Source organism: Nycticebus coucang, chromosome 13 (genome assembly GCF_027406575.1).
Source record: "Nycticebus coucang isolate mNycCou1 chromosome 13, mNycCou1.pri, whole genome shotgun sequence".
Lineage (NCBI taxonomy): Eukaryota > Metazoa > Chordata > Mammalia > Primates > Lorisidae > Nycticebus > Nycticebus coucang.
In genome coordinates, this window is record NC_069792.1 from 64,973,136 (window position 1) to 64,995,018 (window position 21,883).

Consider the following 21,883-nt stretch of genomic DNA (forward strand, 5'->3'; position numbering starts at 1 on the left):
GCATAATATTCCATGGTATACATGTACCACTATTTGCTAGTCCATTCGTGGGTCGATGGGCACTTGGGCTTCTTCCATGACTTAGCAATTATGAATTGGGCTGCAATAAACATTCTGGTACAGATGTCTTTGTTATATTGTGACTTTTGGTCTTCTGGGTATAAACCTAGTGAAGGAATTATAGGATCAAATGCCAGGTCTATTTTTAGGTCTCTAAGTATTCTCCAAACATCCTTCCAGAAGGAATGTATTAGTGTGCATTCCCACCAGCAGTGTAGAAGTGTGCCCTATTCTCCACATCCACGCCAACATCTCTGGTTTGGAGATTTTGTTATGTAGGCTACTCTTACTGGGGTTAGGTGATATCTCAAAGTAGTTTTGATTTGCATTTCTCTGATGATTAAGGATGATGAGCTTTATTTCATGTGTTTGTAGATCATGTGTCTGTCTTCTTTAGAGAAGTTTCTCTTCAAATCCCTTGCCCACCCTTTCTTGCTAATATGTTTGAGTTCTCTATGGATTCTGGTTATTAGACCTTTATCAGAGGTATAGCCTGCAAATATTTTCTCCCATTCTGAGGGCTGTCTGCTTGCTTTACTTACTATGTTCTTGGCTGTGCAGAAACTTTTTAGTTTTATCAGGTCCTAGTAGTGTATTTTTGATACTGCTTCAATTGCCTGGGGAGTCCTCCTCATAAAATATTCACCCAGGCCGATTCCTTCAAGAGTTTTCTCTGCACTTTCTTCAAGTATTTTTATAGTTTCATGTCTTAAGTTTAAATCTTTAATCCAGTGAGAGTCTATCTTAGTTAATGGTGAAAGGTGTGGGTCCAGTTTCAATCTTCTACAGGTTGCCAGTCAGTTCACCCAGCACCATTTGTTAAATAGGCAATCTTTTCCCCCACTGAATGTTTTTAATTGGCTTGTCAAAGATTAAATAACGGTAAGTAGCTGGATTAATCTCTTGGTTCTTTATTCTATTCCAGACATCTACTTCTCTGTTTTTGTTCCAATAACATGCTGTTTTGATCACTATCAATTTATAGTACACTATCAATTTATAGTCTCAGGTCTGGTAGTGTGATTCTTCCTGCTGTGTTTTATTGTTCAGTAATGTTTTGGCTATTTGAGTTTTTTTCTGATTCCATATAAAATGAAGTATTATTTTTTCAAGATCTTTAAAATATGACAATGGAGCTTCAATAGGAATTGCATTAAAATTATATATTGCTTTGGGTAGTACAGACATTTTAACAATGTTGATTCTTCCCAGCCATGAGCATGGTATGTTTTTCCATCTGTTAACATCTTCAGCTATTTCTTTTCTTAAAGTTTCACAGTTCTCTTCGTAGAGATCTTTCATGTCCTTTGTTAGGTATACTCCCAAATATTTCATCTTCTTTGGCACTACTGTGAAAGGAATAGGGTCCTTGACTGTTTTTTAGGCTTGACTATTGTTGGTATATATAAAGGCTACAGATTCATGGGTGTTGATTTTGTAGCCTGAGACATTGCTGTATTCTTGATGACTTCTAAAAGTTTTGTAGTAGAATCCCTAGTGTTTTCCAGGTATACAATCATGTCATCTGCGAAGAGTGAAAGTTTGATCTCTTCTGACCCTATGTGGATACCCTTGATCACCTTTTCTTCCCTAATTGCAATAGCTAAAACTTCCATTACAACAATGGAGACAATGGGCAACCTTGCCCAGTTCCTGATCTAAGTGGAAATGATTTCAATTTAACTCCATTCAATACGATATTGGCTGTGGGTTTGTTGTAGATGGCCTCTATTAGTTTAAGAAATGTCCCTTCTATACTAATTTTCTTAAGTGTTCTGATCATGAAGAGATGCTGGATATTATCAAACACTTTTTCTGCATCAATTGAAAGAATCATATGGTCCTTATTTTTAGTTTGTTTATGTGCTGAATTATATTTCTAGATTTACGTATAGCGAGCCAGCCTTGAGACCCTAGGATAAATCCCACTTGGTCATGGTGTATAATTTTTTTGATGTGTTGTTGGATTCTGTTAGGATCTTACTGAGTATTTTAGCATCAATATTCATTAGTGATATTGGTCTATAATTTTCTTTTCTTGTTGGGTCTTTCCCTGGTTTGGGGATTAAGGTGATGTTTGTTTCGTAGAATGTGTTGGGTAATATTCCTTCTTTTACTATATTTTGGAAGAGGTTTAGTAATATAGATATGAGTTCTTCTTTAAAGGTTTGGTAGAATTCTGACGTAAAGCCATCTGGTCCTGGGCTTTTCTTTTTAGGGAGATTTTGTATAGTTGATGCTATTTCAGAACTTGATATAGGCCTGTTCAACATTTCCACTTCATTCTGGCTAAGTCTTTTTAGGTGGCGTACTTCCAGATATTGGTCGATTTCTTTCAGATTGTCATATTTCAGAGAGTAGAGTTTCTTGTAGTATTTGTTAAGGATTTTTTGAATTTCTGAGGGGTCTGTTGTTATTTCATCATTACAATTTCTGATTGATGAAATTAGAGATTTTACTCTTTTTTTTCCCTGGTTAGGTTGGCCAAAGGTTTATCTATCTTATTGATCTTTTCAAAAAACCAACTTTTAGATTTACTGATCTGTTGCATAATTATTTTGTTTTAAATTTCATTTAATTCTGCTCTGATTTTGGTTATTTCTTTTCTTCTGCTGCGTTTGGGGTTGGAGTGTTCTTCCATCTTCAGTTGCTTGAGATGTCCCATTAAGTTATCAACTTGCTCTCTTTCCGTTTTCTTAAGGAAGGCTTGCAGTGCTATAAATTTCCCTCTTAGGACTGCCTTTGCAGTATCCCAGAGGTTCTGGTAATTCATGTCTTGATTGTTGTTTTGTTCCAAAAATTTGGTGATTTCCTTCTTAATCTCATCTATAACCCCATCTATCCTTCAGTATAAGGTTGTTTAGCTTCCATGTTTTTGTATGGGTATGCAGGTTCCTGTTGTTATTGAGTTCAACTTTTATTCCATGATGGTCTGAGAAGATGCAAGGAATAATTTCTATTTTTTTTTAAATTTTCTGAGGTTAGATTTGTGGCCCAGGATGTGTCCATTTTAGAGTATGTTCCCTGGGCTGATGAGAAGGTGTATTCAGTGTTGTTGGGATGAAATGTTCTGTAGATGTCTGTTAAGTCTAGATGTTGAATGGTTAAGTTTAAATCTAAAATTTCTTTGCTTCGCTTTGTTTTGGAGGATCTATCCAGCACTGCTAAAAGGGTGTTAAAATCTCCAACTACTATGGAACTGGAGGAAATCAAGTTGCTCATGTCTGTTAAGAGATTCTCTTATAAATTGAGGTGCATTCTGGTTGGGTGCATAAATATTAATAATTGAAATCTCATCATATTGAGTATTACCTTTAACAAATATGAAGTGTCCATCCTTATCCTTCCTTATTTAGGTAGGTTTAAAGCCTATTGCATCTGCGAATAGGATTGCAATGCCTGCTTTTTTCTGCTTTCCATTTGCCTGGAGTATAGATGACCATCCCTTCACCTTGAGTCTATATTTGTCTTTTAATGTAAGATGAGATTCTTGTATGCGGCAGATATCTGGCTTGAGTTTTTGTATCCATTCAGCCAACCTGTGCTTCTTTAGAAGACAATTTAAACCATTCACATTGAGAATATTGATAAGCTTTTCGAGAGTCCGGTGGACATTTTTAATCCCTTTGCGACGTGGAAGTTGGAATTTGATCAAAATTTTCTGGGTGGGTTTACTTTTGTGGTGGAGGATTATGCTGGTATTTATGGAGGATAGGTCTGAGAATATCCTGCAGGGCTGGTTTAGTTATGGAAAATTTCTTCAACATGTGAATGTCATTGAAGTATTTAATGTCTCCATCATAAATGAAACTCAGTTTAGCTGGGTACAGGATCCTGGGTTGAAAGTTATTTTGTTTTAGGAGATTAAAAGTCGATGACCATCCTCTTCTAGCTTGAAAGCTTTCAGCAGAGACATCTGCAGTTATTCTAATATTCTTGCCCTTGTAGGTGATGGTTTTCTTTCATCTGGCTGCTTTCAGAATTTTCTCCTTCATATTAACTTTAGTGAAATTGATTATGATGTGTCTGGGGGATGTCTTATTCGGATTGAGTCATGCTGGAGTTCTGAAACTGTCTGCTATCTGAATTTCAGAATCTCTTGGCATGTTTCAAAAGTTCTCCTTCATAATCTCATGGAGAAGAGACTCTGTGCCTTGTGAAGCCACTTCGTCACTTTCGGGGATCCCTATAAGATGAATATTGGTTTTCTTTGAATTATCCCAGAGCTGAGAGAGCGATCTGTTTTTGCCCTCCATTTCTATTCTTCTTTGAGGGTTTGGGAGTGTTCAAAAGCTTTGTCTTCAAAGTCAGAAATCCTTTCTTCTGCTTGCTCCATTCAGTTACTGAGGGATTCTACTGTGTTTCTCAGATCTTTGAGGGCAGCAACTTCTTGTCTCAATGTGTCAAAATCTTTAGTCATTTGGTCTTTGAATTCTTGAGATATCTTTTGGGTTACTGGTTGGAATTCTAATTTGATCTTATTTGCTATCCAGATTCTGAATTCAATTTCTGACATCTCAGCTATTTGTTTGTGCATAGGCTCTTGTGCTGTGTCTGCCCCATTGATCCCTTGGGGAGTTGATCTACTCTGATTATTCATATTGCCAGAGTTTTTCTGTTGATTTCACCTCATGATTGTTTTTCACCGTTGCCTCTGGCCGTCCTCAGAGTTGGGGAGGTGTCTCTCCAAGATTAGACCCCAGTGAGATCACTCTATTGTTGCTGGATCTTTGTAGGGAGTGACCCTGTGTAGTTCCTCTGGGGCTGCCCCAGCCAGGGAGTTCTGGTTGTGGAAGCAGCTCTGGAGTGTGACACACCCAGATCCAGCAACAGGGTGGGAAGTAGTGCGCCTGGTTCTGGGACTGCCTGGTGCCCAGTGACTTTGGCACAGAGAATCCAAGGCTCCAGCAGTCTCTGGCCAGAAGAAGGGCTCTGCACAGAGGCAGGGAGGGCTTTGGAGGGCACGCGGCTACCCGAGTCCCTGGCCAGACAAGTGGGCCGGTGTGGAAGCAGGGAGGATACAGGAGTGAGGATGAAGGGTTGCGCGGCTACTTCAGTTCCTGGTCAGGGCATGCAGCGGCCCGGCAGGAGCGGGTCGTGGGTTGTGGTGCAGCTCTTATGGAGGTCCGGGAGTCGCCAAGCCCAGGAGTTTGAGGTTGCTATGAGCTGTAACGCCACGGCACTCTACCCAGGGCAACAGTCCGAGGCTCCAGTTTGCCAAAACCAGTCTCACTCTGCCCCTGAGGGTTAAGGCTATAAGGCAGCTCAGTCCCCGCCTTTAGGCTGTTCAGTCACTAGGTTACTAGCTCCCACCCAATCCTTGCTCTGCGACCTTGAGGGCGGAGCTTGCTGGGGCAGTTCTCTCACAATGGCTCCCTGCGACCCATAGCCGGACACTATTAGCTCCATCTGGCTTAGCAGCTCAGTCTGGAGCCCTAGACAATGCCCAAAGTCCTCCACACTCCTGCTGAAGCTCTCCCCAAGGCAGTTCAACTGAGTGCCAAGTCCAAAAACACCGAAACAGTTCACAGGTAAGGCCTTTCCGGTTTGTAGTCTCACTGCTGCTTGTACTTGTGGCTGCCAGTGGGATTAGGTCAATCGAACACATGCAACCACTTGCCAGTTTTCCACTGTTTTTGTCCTCCTCTTGGGGTCCAGAAGTCCCTTGCTGACTCCCTATATCCTCAAAGGGATGAGTATAGGCAGATCCCACCAGCCAGAGATGCCTGGAGTCTTATATCCCCAGACTCACCATGCTATTACTTGGCCACCATCTTGGATCGTTCCCCAGCTTACTGATTCTTTAAGAACTAAGAACCAAAGTACGGAACGAATAAATAAATATGCATCTTGGAGGTCTCAAAAAGGAAAGAGAACACTTAATAATAAGCCAGTGTATTAAAAATCCACTTTCAGTATTAAATCTTCTTCATTCCAATACAGTTAAATTTATTGCCCTGATAAATAAGCTTCACATTAAGGCACCTGTTATTACCTACAAAAAAGTTTTGGATTCAAAACTTCATCTTTCATCTTTCTTTAAGGCTGCATAATATTCCGTGGTGTACATATACCACAATTTATTAATCCAACTCGTGGATCGATGGGCACTTGGGCTTTTTCCATGACTGAGCAATTATGAATTAGGCTGCAATAAACATTCTGGTACAAATATCTTTCTTATAATGTAATTTTTGGTCTTCTGGGTATATACATGGTAGAGGAATTATAGGATTGAACGGCAGATCTATTTTTAGATCTCTAAGTATTCTCCAAACATCTTTCCAAAAGGAATGTATTAATTTGCATTCCCACCAGCAGTGTAGAAGTGTTCCCTTTTCTCCACATCCATGCCAACATCTCTGGTCTTAGGATTTTGTGATATGGGCTAATCTTACTGGAGTTAGATGATATCTTAAAGTAGTTTTGATTTGCATTTCTCTGATGATTAAAGATGATGAGCATTTTTTCATGTGTCTGTAGGCCGTGCACCTGTCTTCTTCAAAGAAGTTTCTCTTCAAGTCCCTTGCCCAGCCTGCGATGGGATCACTTGTTCTTTTCTTGCTTATACATTTGAATTCTCTGTGGATTTTGGTTATTAAACCTTTGTCAGAGACATAACCTGCAAATATCTTCTCCCATTCTGATGGCTGTTTGCTTGCTTTACTTACTGTGCTGAAAATGTTAACAAATGGAAAAATATACCATGCTCATGGCTGGGAAGAATCAACATTGTTAAAATGTCCATACTACCCAAAGCAATATATAATTTCAATGCAATCCCTATTAAAGATACACTGTCATACTTTAAAGATCTTGAAAAAATAATACTACGTTTTATATGGAATTAGAAAAAACCTCGAATAGCCAAGACATTACTCAGAAACAAAAACAAAGCAGGAGGAATCACGCTACCAGACCTCAGACTATACTATAAATCAAAAGTGATCAAAACAGCATGGTACTGGCACAAAAACAGAGAAGTAGATGTCTGGAACAGAATAGAGAACCAAGAGATGAATCTCGCTACTTACCGTTATTTGATCTTTGACAAGCCAATTAAAAACATTCAGTGGGGAAAAGATTCCCTATTTAACAAATGGTACTGGGTGAACTGGCTGGCAACCTGTAGAAGACTGAAACTCGACCCACACCTTTCACTATTAACTAAGATAGACTCTCACTGGATTAAAGATTTAAACTTAAGATATTAAACTATAAAAATACTGGAAGAGAGTGCAGGGAAAAACCTTGAAGAAATCGGTCTGGGCAAGTATTTTATGAGGAGAACCCCCAGGGCAATTGAAGCAGCTTCAAAAATACACTACTGGACCTGATCAAACTAAAAAGCTTCTGCACAGCCAAGAACACAGTAAGTAAAGCAAGCAAACAGCCCTCAGAATGGGAGAAGATATTTGCAGGTATTTTATTTTAATTAACGTATATGATACTTTGATCAATGTAGAAAGAAGCAAAAGCAAATCAAAGTAGATGGGAAAGGACTAAATATGGGACACATGACAACCTCATAAAAAAAATGACACTGCACAGACTCTGTCTATGAGTAGATCTTGCACAAGTCTTTAACTTCCCTGAGCCTCACTCTTTCCATCTGTAATATCTCAATAATATCTACTCTGTCAAGCTCATAAGATTATTGCGAGGTCAAGTGAGATGATGCTAAAACTCTTGGCAAACTGAGAAGCACTGAAGAAATAAATGGTATTATTATAGGCCAAAATAACTGAAGTTTCTGATAGTCTCTCTAATAAAAAAGTTATGGTCTGTTCTTTTTGCATTCACTTGAAGACTTTCAGTTTTGATCTATTAGATAGTTATGGAATAAATGGAGTAAAAACTTATGCAAAGAAATCTCTAAGTGTTATCGTCAAGAATTTTATAAAGTAGCTTGCTGTAAGTATGGAACCATTGCCTGATAGGACTCAAGATACCTCTTAACACTTCCAAAAATAAAGAAGGGGCTGACTTCTCAGAAACCGTGGCTCCTGGCCATTCCTCAGTGGCCCCTAGAAAGACCGCCATCACTCTCACCATCTTCTATTGTGCAGTATAAGTAGTACTACTAAAATATCTCTTATAACAGCTTAAGAGTTTTAAGAATATAAAGGAACTGAGTTAAATGTTGGTACATTACTCAGGTTGGCATAAATTTTAAAAGGTTCAATAATCCCTACCATGTTCTCCTCTTTTTACAATCTCTTCCTCTACATATAAATTATTCTCAGTCAGCTTTTTCTAACCTATGTTCTGAGAAACACTAGCTGGTTGAGATATTAACAGGTAAAAACAGATCTATGTGAAGTAAGCTGGAAACAGGCATGGTAAGATAAGTTTGTATACTGTAGAATCTCTCAGTCTTTGATGTACTGATTGCACTTTCTAAAGAGAAATTGAGTGTACAGCATTTCCCAAACTCATCCAATCATAGAATTCCTTTTTTCCCTGAAAAAAATCTAGATGGGCTAATAGTTCTTAGAACATTCTTTGGAAAATGCTATTCTAGCTAATTCATCCTGGTTTTAAACATTTCAGGGCTAAATCCAACAATGTTACCTTTTTAATTTCTGAAGGAGAAGAATCATTTTGCTTATAACGTCAACTACCATAATCACCTCCCAGATTAGACTCTGTAAGTATCCTTCCTAAAGCAACTAAGAACTACATTTTCTTTACTACACATTGAGAAGTTATTCTTGTGTTAATGAGAATTATGATCTTTTCAAGAAAATCCTTATATTCCTCCCATATACATTACAAATGCAAAGATCTAATTCTAGATCCTAGGACCTAGAATGACAATTACTTTAAGGAAATAAGAGTATTTTACTGTAACATCACTGCAATTAGCACTAGCAGTAATAATAATAATTACTAGTGGTGGTAATAGTACCAGTATTGGCTAAGCACTTATTTTTTCATTTTAATCCTTATATCCCCTTATGATTAAGACCTAGAATTACTTCCAAGTTAAAGATAAGTGTACTGTGGTTTACAGAGATTAACTGCCTTGCCAATGGTCACACGAGGAGTAAGGGCAGAACCTCAAATTCATATCTGATCCTTCACTCTATGTTCTTAACCACTACATAATTCTGTTTTATGTTCCAGCGGTGAAACAAAAGCATTTAGGTTACATTCTTGTTGTTATACAGGAAAATTACATAAATCCAAACCGACTGGAATTTGGCTTTGGATTTCCTTTTAATCAAATTATCCCTCCCAAAGAATAGTCTTTAAGTTTAAAACAAAGAAAAATAGTGCTATTTATCAATAATAGGTTGCTAGGGTTTTAAAACAGGGGAGATTTTTAAAAATCTGCATCCAAGGTGAAGACATTATCTGTGGTTTCCGTCATAACAGCAAAACGTTGGTACTCTGAAACTCGTTTCTCAAAGAAATTCGTTTTTCCTTGTAAAGAAATGTTTTCCATAAAATCAAAGGGATTTTCTGCCTGGAAAATCTGAAAAGAAATATTATTAGGCATTCTGAAGAATCCAAATTATATCCCACAAGAAGACCAAAGATGACAAAAACAGAGCTCAGGTTTCCCAACATCTATCTAGCCACTGATCAGATCACATTATTCCCCTAAGATCCTGGAGGCACTCAAGACTGAATCAGCACTCAAACCTGACAAATTTTAAGATAACCTAGATCAACTACTAACCTTCTCAAGAAACTATACTAACATCTTTGACATTCTAAGAAATAAAAAGAAAAGAGTGTTTCAAGAAATCAATATTTAACACATAGTAATACTGACCAAATGAAAATGTTCCCACAACTTGAGATCAGATACACCAAAAAACTATAGACATTTGTCATAGGTATAACTATTAAATAGTAACATGTACATAGCACTACAAAATGTAAATTACCAACACTCTACTGTGGTCCTAAATATATTTCTTAGTTCATAATAGAATAACCAACAAATTGACATTATGGACCATGATCTAGGAAGACAGAATAAATATCCATAGTGACTAGATGTCGCCAAACAGAAAGTGGGACATCAACTGACAAGAAGCTTTTTCGCTGTTTCAGCATTCAAGAAACAGACTTGGAAATACAGCTTAATGGAAACTGTGAGATATTTCACTGATTCACAAGGGTATTTCACAAGAGTATTTCTGAATTTAGGAGTAGCTCAGCAGGAAATGTGAACAGCACACATGAGAATGTATTTAAGTAATCCAATTTTTAAAATAGGCTGAGTATCTAAACAGACAAAAAAATTTCTTCAAAGAAGTTATATGAAAAGGCCAACAAGCACCTTGACATGATGAACAAAAAGATGCTCATCATTATCCATTAGGGATACAATGAGATGTCATTTTACACCCAGTATGATGGCAGTAATACAGATGCTTTTTGGTGAGGATATGAAGAAATGAGAAGCTACATGCACTGACAGGAATATAAAACTATACAATCACTTTGGAAAACAGTCTGGCAGTTCTTCTAATGATTCAATATGACTCAACAGTTTCACTCCTAGGCAAATACACACTCAAGAGAAGTTAAAACATGCCCACCAAAAGCTTGTACATGAATGGTCATAGCAGCATTATTCATTATAACTAAAAAGTGGAAATAATCCAAATATCCATCAACTGATGAATGGATAAATAAAATTTGGTACATCTATACAATGGAATATTATTTGGTCATTAAAAAAATGAAGTACTGATACATGTTATCACATGGATGAACCTTAAAAACATCATGCTACGTGAAAGATGGTTTCAGTAAAAATATATTTTAGGGGCCTTAATTTTTTTTTTTTTTTTTTGAGACAGAGTCTCTCTGTCACCCTCTGTAGAGTGCTGTGTTGTCGTAGCTCACAGCAACCTCAAACTCTTGGGCTCAAGTGATTCTCTTGCCTTGGCCTCCCAATTAGCTGGGACTACAGACACCCACCACAACACCCCCTATTTTTAGAGACAGGGTCTTGCTCTTGCTAGGGCTGGTCTAGAACACCTGGGCTCAGGCAATCCCCCTCCCTTGGCCTCCCAGAGTGCAGGATTATAGATGTGAGCCACTAAGCCCGGCCTAGGCCCTTGATTTACTATTTTAACTAGTAATAATTTTTTTTTGACATCTTACCTTTGAGAATCCAAGTTCTACAAGTAATCTGTCAGCCACAAACTCAATGTACTGTTTCATCAAAATACAATTCATTCCAATGAGGCCAACTGGTAAAGCTTCTGTTAAAAACTCCTGGGATATAAACAAAAACAGAATAAAGTACAAACAGAATAGTGAATAAACATGTATGTTTGAAATAGAAAGAAGGTTTTATTTTTATTAATTTTCTAAGATACTGATTTTGTTCAAGGAAAGTAAAGTAGGATAAATAAATTCTTTCAAAATTGGAAGTGATGTCCATCTGATTAAAATGTCTGGGGTATTACTATTCACATTATTTCACATTTTTGAAGAGCCGAAACTAAATGAAAACTAATACCAAATTACTGGATTTTTTTAAAGTAGTATATATATAGAATCTGGATACATATGCTTTCTCAATAGAAAAAAGGTGATGCTTTGTCCTGAAATATCTAGGAAAAGATTCAAAGATGATTTTCATGAGAAGTATGACTATTTCAGAGAGTTGGGAAAGAGGAAAATTGCAATAACATATAATGTGAGAAATAAACAGAAACAGATCTGGGGGTTGGGAGATAAACTGAATGCCAATCCTATTGAAAGACAGTTGTAGATTGTTAACAGAGGAAAAATTAAAAACAGTATTAATCACTTGGATTTAGTTCTCAAAATGATTAAAGATACCAAAATGCATTTTATGACTTTTTCCCTCTCAATATGAAAACTATGCCTATTAAACTACAGTGTTAAAAAAAAAACTAAAAGAAAAAAAATTAACTGTTAGAATGATCAAAACACATCCTAAGTGGAGCATCTAACTCTTTATAGTAAGAAATCTTTACATAGTATATATTAAATTTTATTATTTAGTAATTCATCTACTCATTCATTTTCTAAACATTTGGCGTATACTTCAATCTAGGTATCTTGCTAGTTTATTGAAAGTACAAAGCAAATGAAAAACCATCATTGCCCTCTAGTCACATAATAAAAATATAAAGTTCCAATAATTTAAATATTTTGTTATTGCATAAAATGTAACAGATAGATCAGTGAGACAGAATAATAGCTCTAAAACAGATTTTAGCATGCATAAAACCTATAATAAAGACTAATTTATAAACTTTTTTTATAAACTGACATAATAATTGCAATATGTCATGTACTGGTACTGTTGGATTGACCATATGGAATGGCTGATATTTGTATTAACCTACAAGACTACAATTTTATCTGAGTCAACCTAACAGTGGTACGAATACTAGAGAAAGAGAGATGTGCTAAATACATAAACTCCCTGCTTACCTGCTCAATTTTTACAGCCTCAATAATGATCTCCCTGACTCTTTCTTCTGAAGGTTTATTTACTAAGTATCGAAACATCAGGCAAGCAAAGTCACAGTGAAGACCCTAAAATAGAAGAAAAATATATTGTCAAAGAACATTTAATCAGGTATTTGCACAGAGTAATGTGTCAAGCATCATATAAAGTAGGTTCTAGGAATACAACATGAAACCTGAAAAAAAACCCATAGCTCAGTGAGTAGGGCGCCAGCCACATACACCAAGGCTGGTGGGTTCAAGCCTGGCCTGGGCCTGCTAAAAAACAACAATGACAACTGCAACCAAAAACAGCCAGGCCTTGTGGCGGGCACCTGTAGTCCCAGCTACTTCGGAGGTTGAGGCAAGAGAATCACTTAAGCCCAAGAGTTTGAGGTTGCTGTGAGCTGTGATGCCATGTCAAGGGTGACACAGTTACACTCTGCCTCAAAAATGAAAAAAAAGAAAAGAAACTTCTGAAAAATGGAACACGAATTTATAGGGCTAGGAACTTCCTTCAAATTTCATTAAATATGATAACCTATAATGAAAATTTTTCAATGCTAGCAAACCGTAGCTCATCAACATTAAAGAGAAATTTATTAAAAAAAAAAAGGAAGAAGAAGAATTTATAAACAAAATGTGCAAACAAGTTTTTTGTTTGTTTGTTTGAGACAGAGTCCAACTCCATGCCCTGAGCACAGTGCAATGTCATCATAGCTCACTGTAACCTCAGACTCGGGCTGTGGGCATCCCACCACCTCAGCCTCTGGAAGCTGCTAAAATTACAGGTGCTTGCTGCAGCACCCAGCTGGGTTTTTCTTTTTCTTTTCTTTTCTTTTTTTTTTAGGAGTCAGGGTCTCACTCTCGCTCAGGCAAGTCTCGAACTCCTGAGCTCAAGCAATTCTCCCTCTTCATCCTCCCACAGTGCTGGGATTACAGGCATGACCTACCATGCTTGGCAAACAAAAGTACTTTTGAACTGGGAGTGGTGGCTCATGCCTGTAATCCCAGCACTTTGGGAGGCTGATGAGGGAGAATTGCTTGAGCTCAGGAGTTCGAGACTTGCCTGAGTAACAGTGAGACTCTGACTCATAAAAATATGAAAAACCCAGCCAGGCACCAAAGCCTTTAATCCTAGCAGCTTCTGGAGGCTGAGGCAGGAGGATGCCCACAGCCCAAGTCTGAGGTTGCAGTGAGCTATGATGCCATTGCACTGTGTTCAGGGTATAGGGTGGGACTCTGTCTCAAAACTACAACAACAACAACAAAAAGCAAGGAAATAAAAAGAAAAAAATAAGCAAGGAAATAAAAATTAAAAAATTTTAAAATAAAAAAAATTAATCTGAAAGAATAAATGGGAAGAACTTTATAAGGGCATTTTAAAAAGGAAAATTTTGAGGCTTGGCACCTGTAGCTCAGCGGCTAGGGTGTCAGCCACATACACCGGAGCTGGCGGGTTCGAATCCAACCTGTCCTGCCAAACAACAATGACAACTACAACCAAAAAATAGCTGGGCATTGTGGTGGGCACATGTAGTTCCAGCTATCTGAGAGACTGAGACAAACAAATTGCTTAAGCCTAAGAGTTTGAGGTTGCTGTGAGCTATGACGCCATTGCACTCTACCCAGGGCAACACCTTGAGACTCTGTCTCAGAAAAAAAAAAGGAAAATTTTGAGATTTATTCTACCAGTTATTAAAACATAAAACTATAGGGCGGCGCCTGTGGCTCAAGGGGTAGGGCGCCGGTCCCATATGCCAGAGGTGGCAGGTTCAAACCCAGCCCCGGCCAGAAAAAAACCAAAAAAAAAACATAAAACTATAATAACTAAAATAGTATGTTATAGCACAAAATATGGTAAGTCAATGAGGTAGAAAAAATAGCCATGAAACAGATTTTGCTTTAATAAAACCTTAACATATAGTAAAGAAGACAGCCCAAGTCAATGGAGAAAGGATGGATTAATTAACAAAGATAACTGGAAAAACTTCCCAAGAGTGTTTGAAATAAAAGTAAGCTAAACCTTTATAGTATACTATAGTTATACTAAATTCTATACTTACACTAAACAAATTTCAATTGCACTGAAAGTTAAATGTTAAAAAGCCAAAAAGAAAATACATGTGATTATTTAACTTATCTCTCCAAGTAGATCATGCAAAACCAGGTTTGGTATGTTTAAAGAATAAATAAAATTAAAAAGCAAAGGACAAACTGGAAAAACATTTGAAATAAATATAACAAAATGCATATTTTATGTTATGTTCATGCAATAAATATAACAAAGTCAATAAACAAATTCTTATTGGAAAAGCCCAGTCACTATCCACTGGGAATATATCAAGGAACAGAGCAAGCATGACTTCTTCCTTTTAAGGATTATAGACTACCACATAAATAAATTTAAAATATTATGAGCACTTTTAGTTAAATAAGGTAAATGTTAATATTGTAACAAAAATAAAGGCAAAAGTTAAAACCAAGCAACTAAGAATACAAATGACTAATATCACTAAGAAAAAAATGTTCAATTTAAGTAGTAATTAAATACAAATGACACCAATAATGAGATACCAATTACCCCTACCAAATTTATCAAATACTTAGCAAATTAACCTAAACTCTGGTAAAGGTATAGTAGAAAATATTCATATACTGCTAGGTGAGGTTCAAAATTGCTATAATTGCTATAAATTAAAATATCTTACAATCTAGTAATTCATACTTTTTACAATCAAGTTTAAGAAAATAATATAAAGTTGGGACAAATCTTACATACAAACACATTCATTTCACATTATAACAAAACAAAAAGCCTGGAAACAATCAAAAGTTCTAATTATGAAATAGTCAATTAAATGATACATTCATTCATTAATTATTATATAGATCATATAATTAGATAACAACTACTGTTTTCAAAAAATGCTTGCTACCACATAAAAACAATCAGAATATTTTACCAAGTGGAAAAGAACACCTCAACTCATAAAAATACTAATTGTAAAAATATGATGTTTATATATCTAAATAGATTTAAATGTAGAAAAAAGTCTAAAAAGAAATGCAATAAAAAATGTGATCATCTCTGTGTTGAGATTAAGTAATTTTTTTAATCCTCTCAATTCTCTATTATAATCACATGACAATACTAATAAAACTTATTAGCAATTTAAGGGCATGAAACGGCAAAAAGTAATTATACAAAGCATTTTATGACACTTAAAATGTATTTTCACATGTATACTATTTCATCTCATTCTAAGAAAACTCTTGTTAGGTTTTTTAGTTGAAGAAACTAAGGTTCAAAGAAATTAAGTATTAGTGTAGGCAATAAATGTGAACTGAATAGCTATAACAGGCCAAACATTGAGAACAGAAAGATAAATAAGGAGAGGTCTCTGTACTAAGATGCTTAGGGTCTAGCAGAGGAGAGAGAAAAGTGCAATACATGTTATGAACTCTAAGACAAGGACAGGTTTAAGTTTCAAAGAGATATATAAAAGAAAGAGTAGTCAATTTTACCTAATGGGGTCAGATAAGTTTTTAGTTGCCTCTTGTGAGAAGGTGCTCAAAAGAAAAAAACAAAAAAGTAGGAGAGATGAAAAGGCAGAGGAAGACAGGATTTATTGATTAGATGTGGCTGAAAAAGAAGAGAAGTAATCTAAAATGACGCCTAGATTTTATTGAACAACTGGATAGAAGTAGCTACACTCAATTAAATAAGAAACAACAAAAGAAAGAATACCTTTCGGCAAAAAAGGTGATGAATTTAATTTTTGAAATAATAGGTTTGAGATACCTGGGGAATCTTCTAGGAGAAAATACCTAACATGCTCAAGAACATACGAGTTTGGGGTTCAGGAAAGCATATCTGGGACAAAGGTAAGGTATTGGGAGTTACGAGCATTTAGATGGTAGCTGATTCCATGGGAATAAATGAGATCAGCCAAGAGGTAATATACAGTGAAGCAGTGAGGCCAAGGCAGGCATCTAGGAATACACTAGGTGGGCAGAGGAAATTAAGGAGGAATGGCAAGAGATGTTGGAGGAAGATGCCATGTCTTAAAAATCAAGGAAGAAGTGATTTCTTTTAACTACCAAGATATTTGTGTCACTATAGTATTTCCCAGGAGAAAGAAAAATAAATGAACATCAAATACAAATACAAATATGAATAGAAAAACATCTCATTCCTTACTTCATCTCTGCTGATAAGTTCATTGGAAAAAGTAAGCCCAGGCATAAGACCTCTCTTCTTTAGCCAGAATATAGCAGCAAAAGATCCTGAGAAGAAAATTCCTTCTACAGCAGCAAAGGCCACCACTCTTTCCCCTGGGAGACATAAAATATTTTCATTTTATGAAATATCATATACTGCAGACATTTGGAAGTTCATATAGATTTTATTTTACAATAAATGCCACAACTATTTTACAAAGAAACAAAATATACAAGTTAGTGTCATAGCCTAGGGACTTCAGAGGAGAAAATTTGCCACCTCTACCTATTAGAGCAGAAAGATAGGTCTACTTCAAATCCTATATCCAACAACGGACCCCTGTAGGTCTTGGTGTCTGGACAAAGGATGACATTTTATATTAAAAAAAAAAAAAGCAAAAAGGGGATTTACCTGTCTACCATATGTGACTGTGAGTGCCAGTATGTGTGGATGTGTACATATGTGTGTGCATATGTGTTGGGAGTGGAGAGTAGAAGGTAGACATTTTGACAAATGTCTTCCTCTGGGAGGTGGGGAGGTTGCTGAGGTTTATATTTTTAAGAACCTATAGTATCTATCTTACAGACCAGCTGAAGACATTTCAGAAAACATTGCCATATTGAAGATAATAAATATGTCTGCTAGGTAAGATGTCCCATCATATAAGCAAAAATACTGTCTTCTGCTAAACATCTAATGGCCAGTTACAAAGGTCACTCACTGTTAGGCAAGGACTTTGCAGAAGCCCATCTCCTTAAATGTCTACAGTAGCATCAGATCTGTAACACTACCCCAGGGGATGAGTACAGGTCTAAACCAAAAGGTCATTCACAAGTCCCTTATGTCACTACGCTGCATATGCTTTAGAGAAGTATTTACATATGTCTGTCTAGGGCAGTGGTTCTTAACCTTCCTAATGGTGTGGCCCTTTCATACAGTTCCAGTGGGTCGCGACCCACAGGTTGAGAACCACTGGTCTACAGAGAAAGGTTTGGTTTTTAAGACTGTGAAGTAAAGGTAGCTGAGTGCTTGAGTAAACTACAGACCTTTTCTCATAGATGACATCATAGTTTATATCTCAGTATTTGTTACAGGACCAAACACACAGAAGTCACTCAAAACATGTAAATGTGCCCTGAGCTAAATTAATGGAAACTACATAAGTACTAGTTGATAAAAATATTAAAATCCATTTTATATAAATGGCAAAGGGAACCAATCAGAAAGTTCAATTATATCAAATATGTGTAATCTAAATTGTCTATTTATGGCCTAAAATATGAGAAAAACTTATAAAGTATTTTGATGACATAATTAAAAAAGTCATTTCAGGAAAAAAAAAAAACCCAGAAGAAATATAAATTAAGTAAGTACTTACTGAGTACCTATTGTGTAAAAGGAATTACGGCAGAGAAGAATCTTTAGTATGGTACGTGCTAAATATTAAAATATAATAATAATCACTACGCTTGAGATAGAGATTTGTCATTAGTTTAACATATAGCTTGCTATATATATATATATATATATATTTTTTTTTTTTTTTTTTTTTTTTACTGTTGGGGATTCATTGAGGGTACAATAAACCAGGTTACACTGATTGCAATTGTTAGGCAAAGTCCCTCTTGCAATCATGTCTTGCCCCCATAAAGTGTGACACACACCAAGGCCCCACCCCCCTCAGCTTGCTATATTTTTCATTTTACTGTAATAACAGACAGTTACAATTGGCACCTTTTAAATTGACATTAGGTAATATCATAAAGACAATTATCTGTAGGGGAAGTAGACTATAATTAAATATAAACATAGTGAGTAAGAAGAAAATTGTTATTTTAACTATTCTATTCATTCATATGAATATTAAAGAATGAAAATCATAACTAACAGTTATAGAAGACTATTCCTCTTTGGAGAAGATTAAAAAATAAGGAGTGGCCAGGCATGGTGGGTCATACCTGCAATCCGAACACTCTAAGAGGGAGGCTGAAACAGGAATATCACTCAAGCTGAGGAGTTTAAGGCCAGCCTGAGCAAAAGCAAGACCTCCACCTCTACTGAAAAACAGAAAAAATTAGCCAGGTGTGGCAGCACATCCCTGTAGTCTCAACTGAGGCAGGAAGATCACTTGAACCCAGGAGTTTGAGATTTTGAGGTTGCTGTGAGCTAGGATAACACCATGCCACTTTAGCCTGGGCAACAGAGTGAGACTCTGCCTCACAAAAAAAAAAATTACAAGCAGTAAATTTTACAGTTTTACAAGTATCTGTGAAATAAAAAGAGACTTCCAGAACATTTTTTTCTAAAACCCATAACATCCATAATGAATGTGTTTTGTTTTAGAGAGGGGTAAGTAGGATGTATTTCTAAGATACAACTGACCCCTATGCTGCAATATACTAAGACTGTTTAACCAGTAGTTTTTCTGAGGTTGGAAGTATAATTTTATTACTTATATTAAGTTTTAACCTATATGTTCTTTAAAGTTTTTAAAATACATTTTAAAAACTAAAAAGTATATCTCAGTTTTTAAAAAACTACTATACAGATATGTAATTTGGAATCATTAGCTCTACAAAAATTGAATCTTTTTATACCACATAAACTTTAAAATGGACTGCAAAATAAAAAAGCTTATAAAAACTGGTGGAAAAGTAAAAAAAATAAAAACAAGCACAGAAAAGGAACAGAGATTTATATTGTTAAGTTGGTAATTTTTTTTGTCTATTTTCTGGTCTTTCTTTTTTAAAACAGTTTTTCTTTAATGTGCTTATTATTTTCATAGCTTAAAATTTAAAAATAAACCCAAGAGGGAAAAACAAAAAACTTTTAAACTAATAATTTTTTAAGAATACCATTAGGTTCCCTTCAGCTAAAAATAAAGGATTATAGGAATCTGGATGTAAGGAAAAAATAGTTGCTAAATTGGGTCTCACTCAGTGCAAGAGTCACCAAGGTCACCAAAAATGTTAGGCAAAGCCATAAGCCAAATGAAAGAGCTGCTTTTGTCAATCTAAAGCTACTAATGGTGCAGGTGATACAACGCGTTCCCAAAACAGCACTTCCTCAGCTGGTTAAAGCTGGTGTGTGGCAAAGCAAGACAATACTCCCATGTTGTCTTTTAGCTCCACTCCAAAAAGGAGACCTACCAATGTGCCCCGCCCCTTCTACTCCTTCTATATCATTTGAACATGCTCTTTCCTTTGAGACCCTACATTAGAACCCTAAAATGGGGCCTGCCTTGAAATTAAGAAATGTAGAGAATCTAACTGGAGCCCCTGATTTGGTAATATGGTGCTAGCCATCCTTCTCTGCTATTTCTATTTCTAGGTTACTCTTGTTGGGTAGTTCATGAAATATATGAAGCCTGTTCTTTAAGCCTTTCTGTAAGCCTGTTCATCTTTTTCCAACAGTACCTATTCACAGTAATATTTTTAGTGCATATTGAACACCTTGATGTTTCCCTTCTTTTTCTAACGCCAATGTTTTAAACCTCTGTTAAGAAATCAGCTGGGTATTAAACACAAATTCCTCAGTCCCACCTGGGTGAGAAACACCAGGATTTTGCAGAGTTTTTTCACAGATTCTCCAGATGACTTTTATGCACTTTGAGAACCACTGCTTTTCTTATTCTTGAAATGAATCAAAGGCAAAGCAAACATACCTGTTTCTTCCCTGATATACCACATGCTTGCCTATACATGCACTACATCACTGGTTCTCAGGTGTGGTCCAGGAGTCCCTGGGAATTCCACACACCCAGGACATCTGTGAGGTCAAACTGTGGATTGCTATATTACTCATTAGATTTTTATGTGACTCTTATTTACCTCTCATTATGCACTGACATCTTAACTTTCCAATTTTCAAGTTATTAAATGGAATAGATAACAACTTCTTTTAAACTACCAGCTTCTAATTATAGGAATGATTTTGGTAAAGTTACATGCTGTACTGTTGATTAGTGCTGGATAGTGACACAGTAAATTAGTGTCATCTCACCCAAAGGAAATTTGATCACATAAAAATTAAAGCTACAGATTTCACGCCTACAGCTCAGTGGCAGGGCGCCAGCCACATACACTGGAGCTGGCAGGTTCGAACCCAGCCCAGGCCTGCCAAACAACAATGACAATTACGACAAAAAAATAGCTGGGCCTGTGGCAGGCCCCTGTAGTTCCAGCTTCTGGGAGGCTGAGGCAAGAGAATTGCTTAGGCCCAAGCATTTGAGGTTGCTATGAGCTGTGATTTCACAGCATTCTATAGAGGGCGACTTAGTGAGATTGTCTTAAAAAAAAAAAAAATTAGAGCTACATACCAAAAGTAGATTTTCTATCTGCTATCCATCGCAAGGCCCAATCTGCTTTTTTCTTAACACATGGCATTGTTTCAATTGCATTAAATAAAAATTCCCTGTAAAAACAAAAAAAATTAATGGCAAAGTAATTCACTTAATCTTTCTTAATAGGACGACATTTTAAGATTTACTCAGAGATAAGAACTGTAACTCTGATATGCTACCAGAGCTATAGATTTTCTACATTTTTCATGTCTGTAAAACATAGAAATAAAAGTAAAACTCAAATTAATGACTGGGATCTAGTCTGATACAAAGTCAACTAAATTTGAATATTCAATTTCTAAATAGAATATGCTAATAGACAGTTTTTAAAGATACACTATGTAAAGATTAACTAGCTCTGTGTAAGTTTTTAAACCCAACACATTATTAAGCAATAGAAAATATTACCTTCATAAACTTCCATATTTGAATAATCTTTCCTTAACATTTATTTACTTCTGGAATAAATTGCGCTCTTAACATAATCAAGCAATAAGAAAAATCTTTGTAAATAAAATCCCAGCAGTAATACCTTTTCTTGGGATCTCTGATGTAAGTGTCTATTAGCAAACTGTACATCTCTGAGTGAACATTCTCGATGAGAATTTGAAAGCCATAGAAACAGCGAGCCTCTGGAACCTGTACCTCCTGACTAAAACGTTCCACCTAAGAAAATAAGGGAAACAGATATATCCAGTTCTCTGGGTTCTCAAACACTAGTTTAAACACTACAAATCAAAAATCTGGATATTAGAATTATCACTTAAAAATTGCCTGTCATGGGCTCAGCACCTGTAGCTAGC

General features: G+C 36.2%; 1 protein-coding gene across 3 annotated transcripts in view; it reads right to left on the reverse strand.

Moving 5' to 3' along the window:
* Nucleotides 1–8,269: 8,269 nt before the first annotated feature.
* RRM2B (ribonucleotide reductase regulatory TP53 inducible subunit M2B) overlaps nucleotides 8,270–21,883 on the reverse strand; it is a 28,953-nt gene continuing 15,339 nt past the window's right edge. For all 3 annotated transcript variants that reach the window (XM_053559225.1, XM_053559227.1, XM_053559226.1), the window contains exons 4-9: nucleotides 21,613–21,746; nucleotides 21,057–21,151; nucleotides 16,718–16,851; nucleotides 12,499–12,603; nucleotides 11,191–11,304; nucleotides 8,270–9,541 (exon numbers count right to left, since the gene is read on the reverse strand). In XM_053559225.1, coding sequence (XP_053415200.1) covers nucleotides 9,389–9,541; nucleotides 11,191–11,304; nucleotides 12,499–12,603; nucleotides 16,718–16,851; nucleotides 21,057–21,151; nucleotides 21,613–21,746 — 735 coding nt within the window. In that variant the 3' untranslated portion in view covers nucleotides 8,270–9,388. The remainder of the gene's footprint in view (nucleotides 9,542–11,190; nucleotides 11,305–12,498; nucleotides 12,604–16,717; nucleotides 16,852–21,056; nucleotides 21,152–21,612; nucleotides 21,747–21,883) is intronic.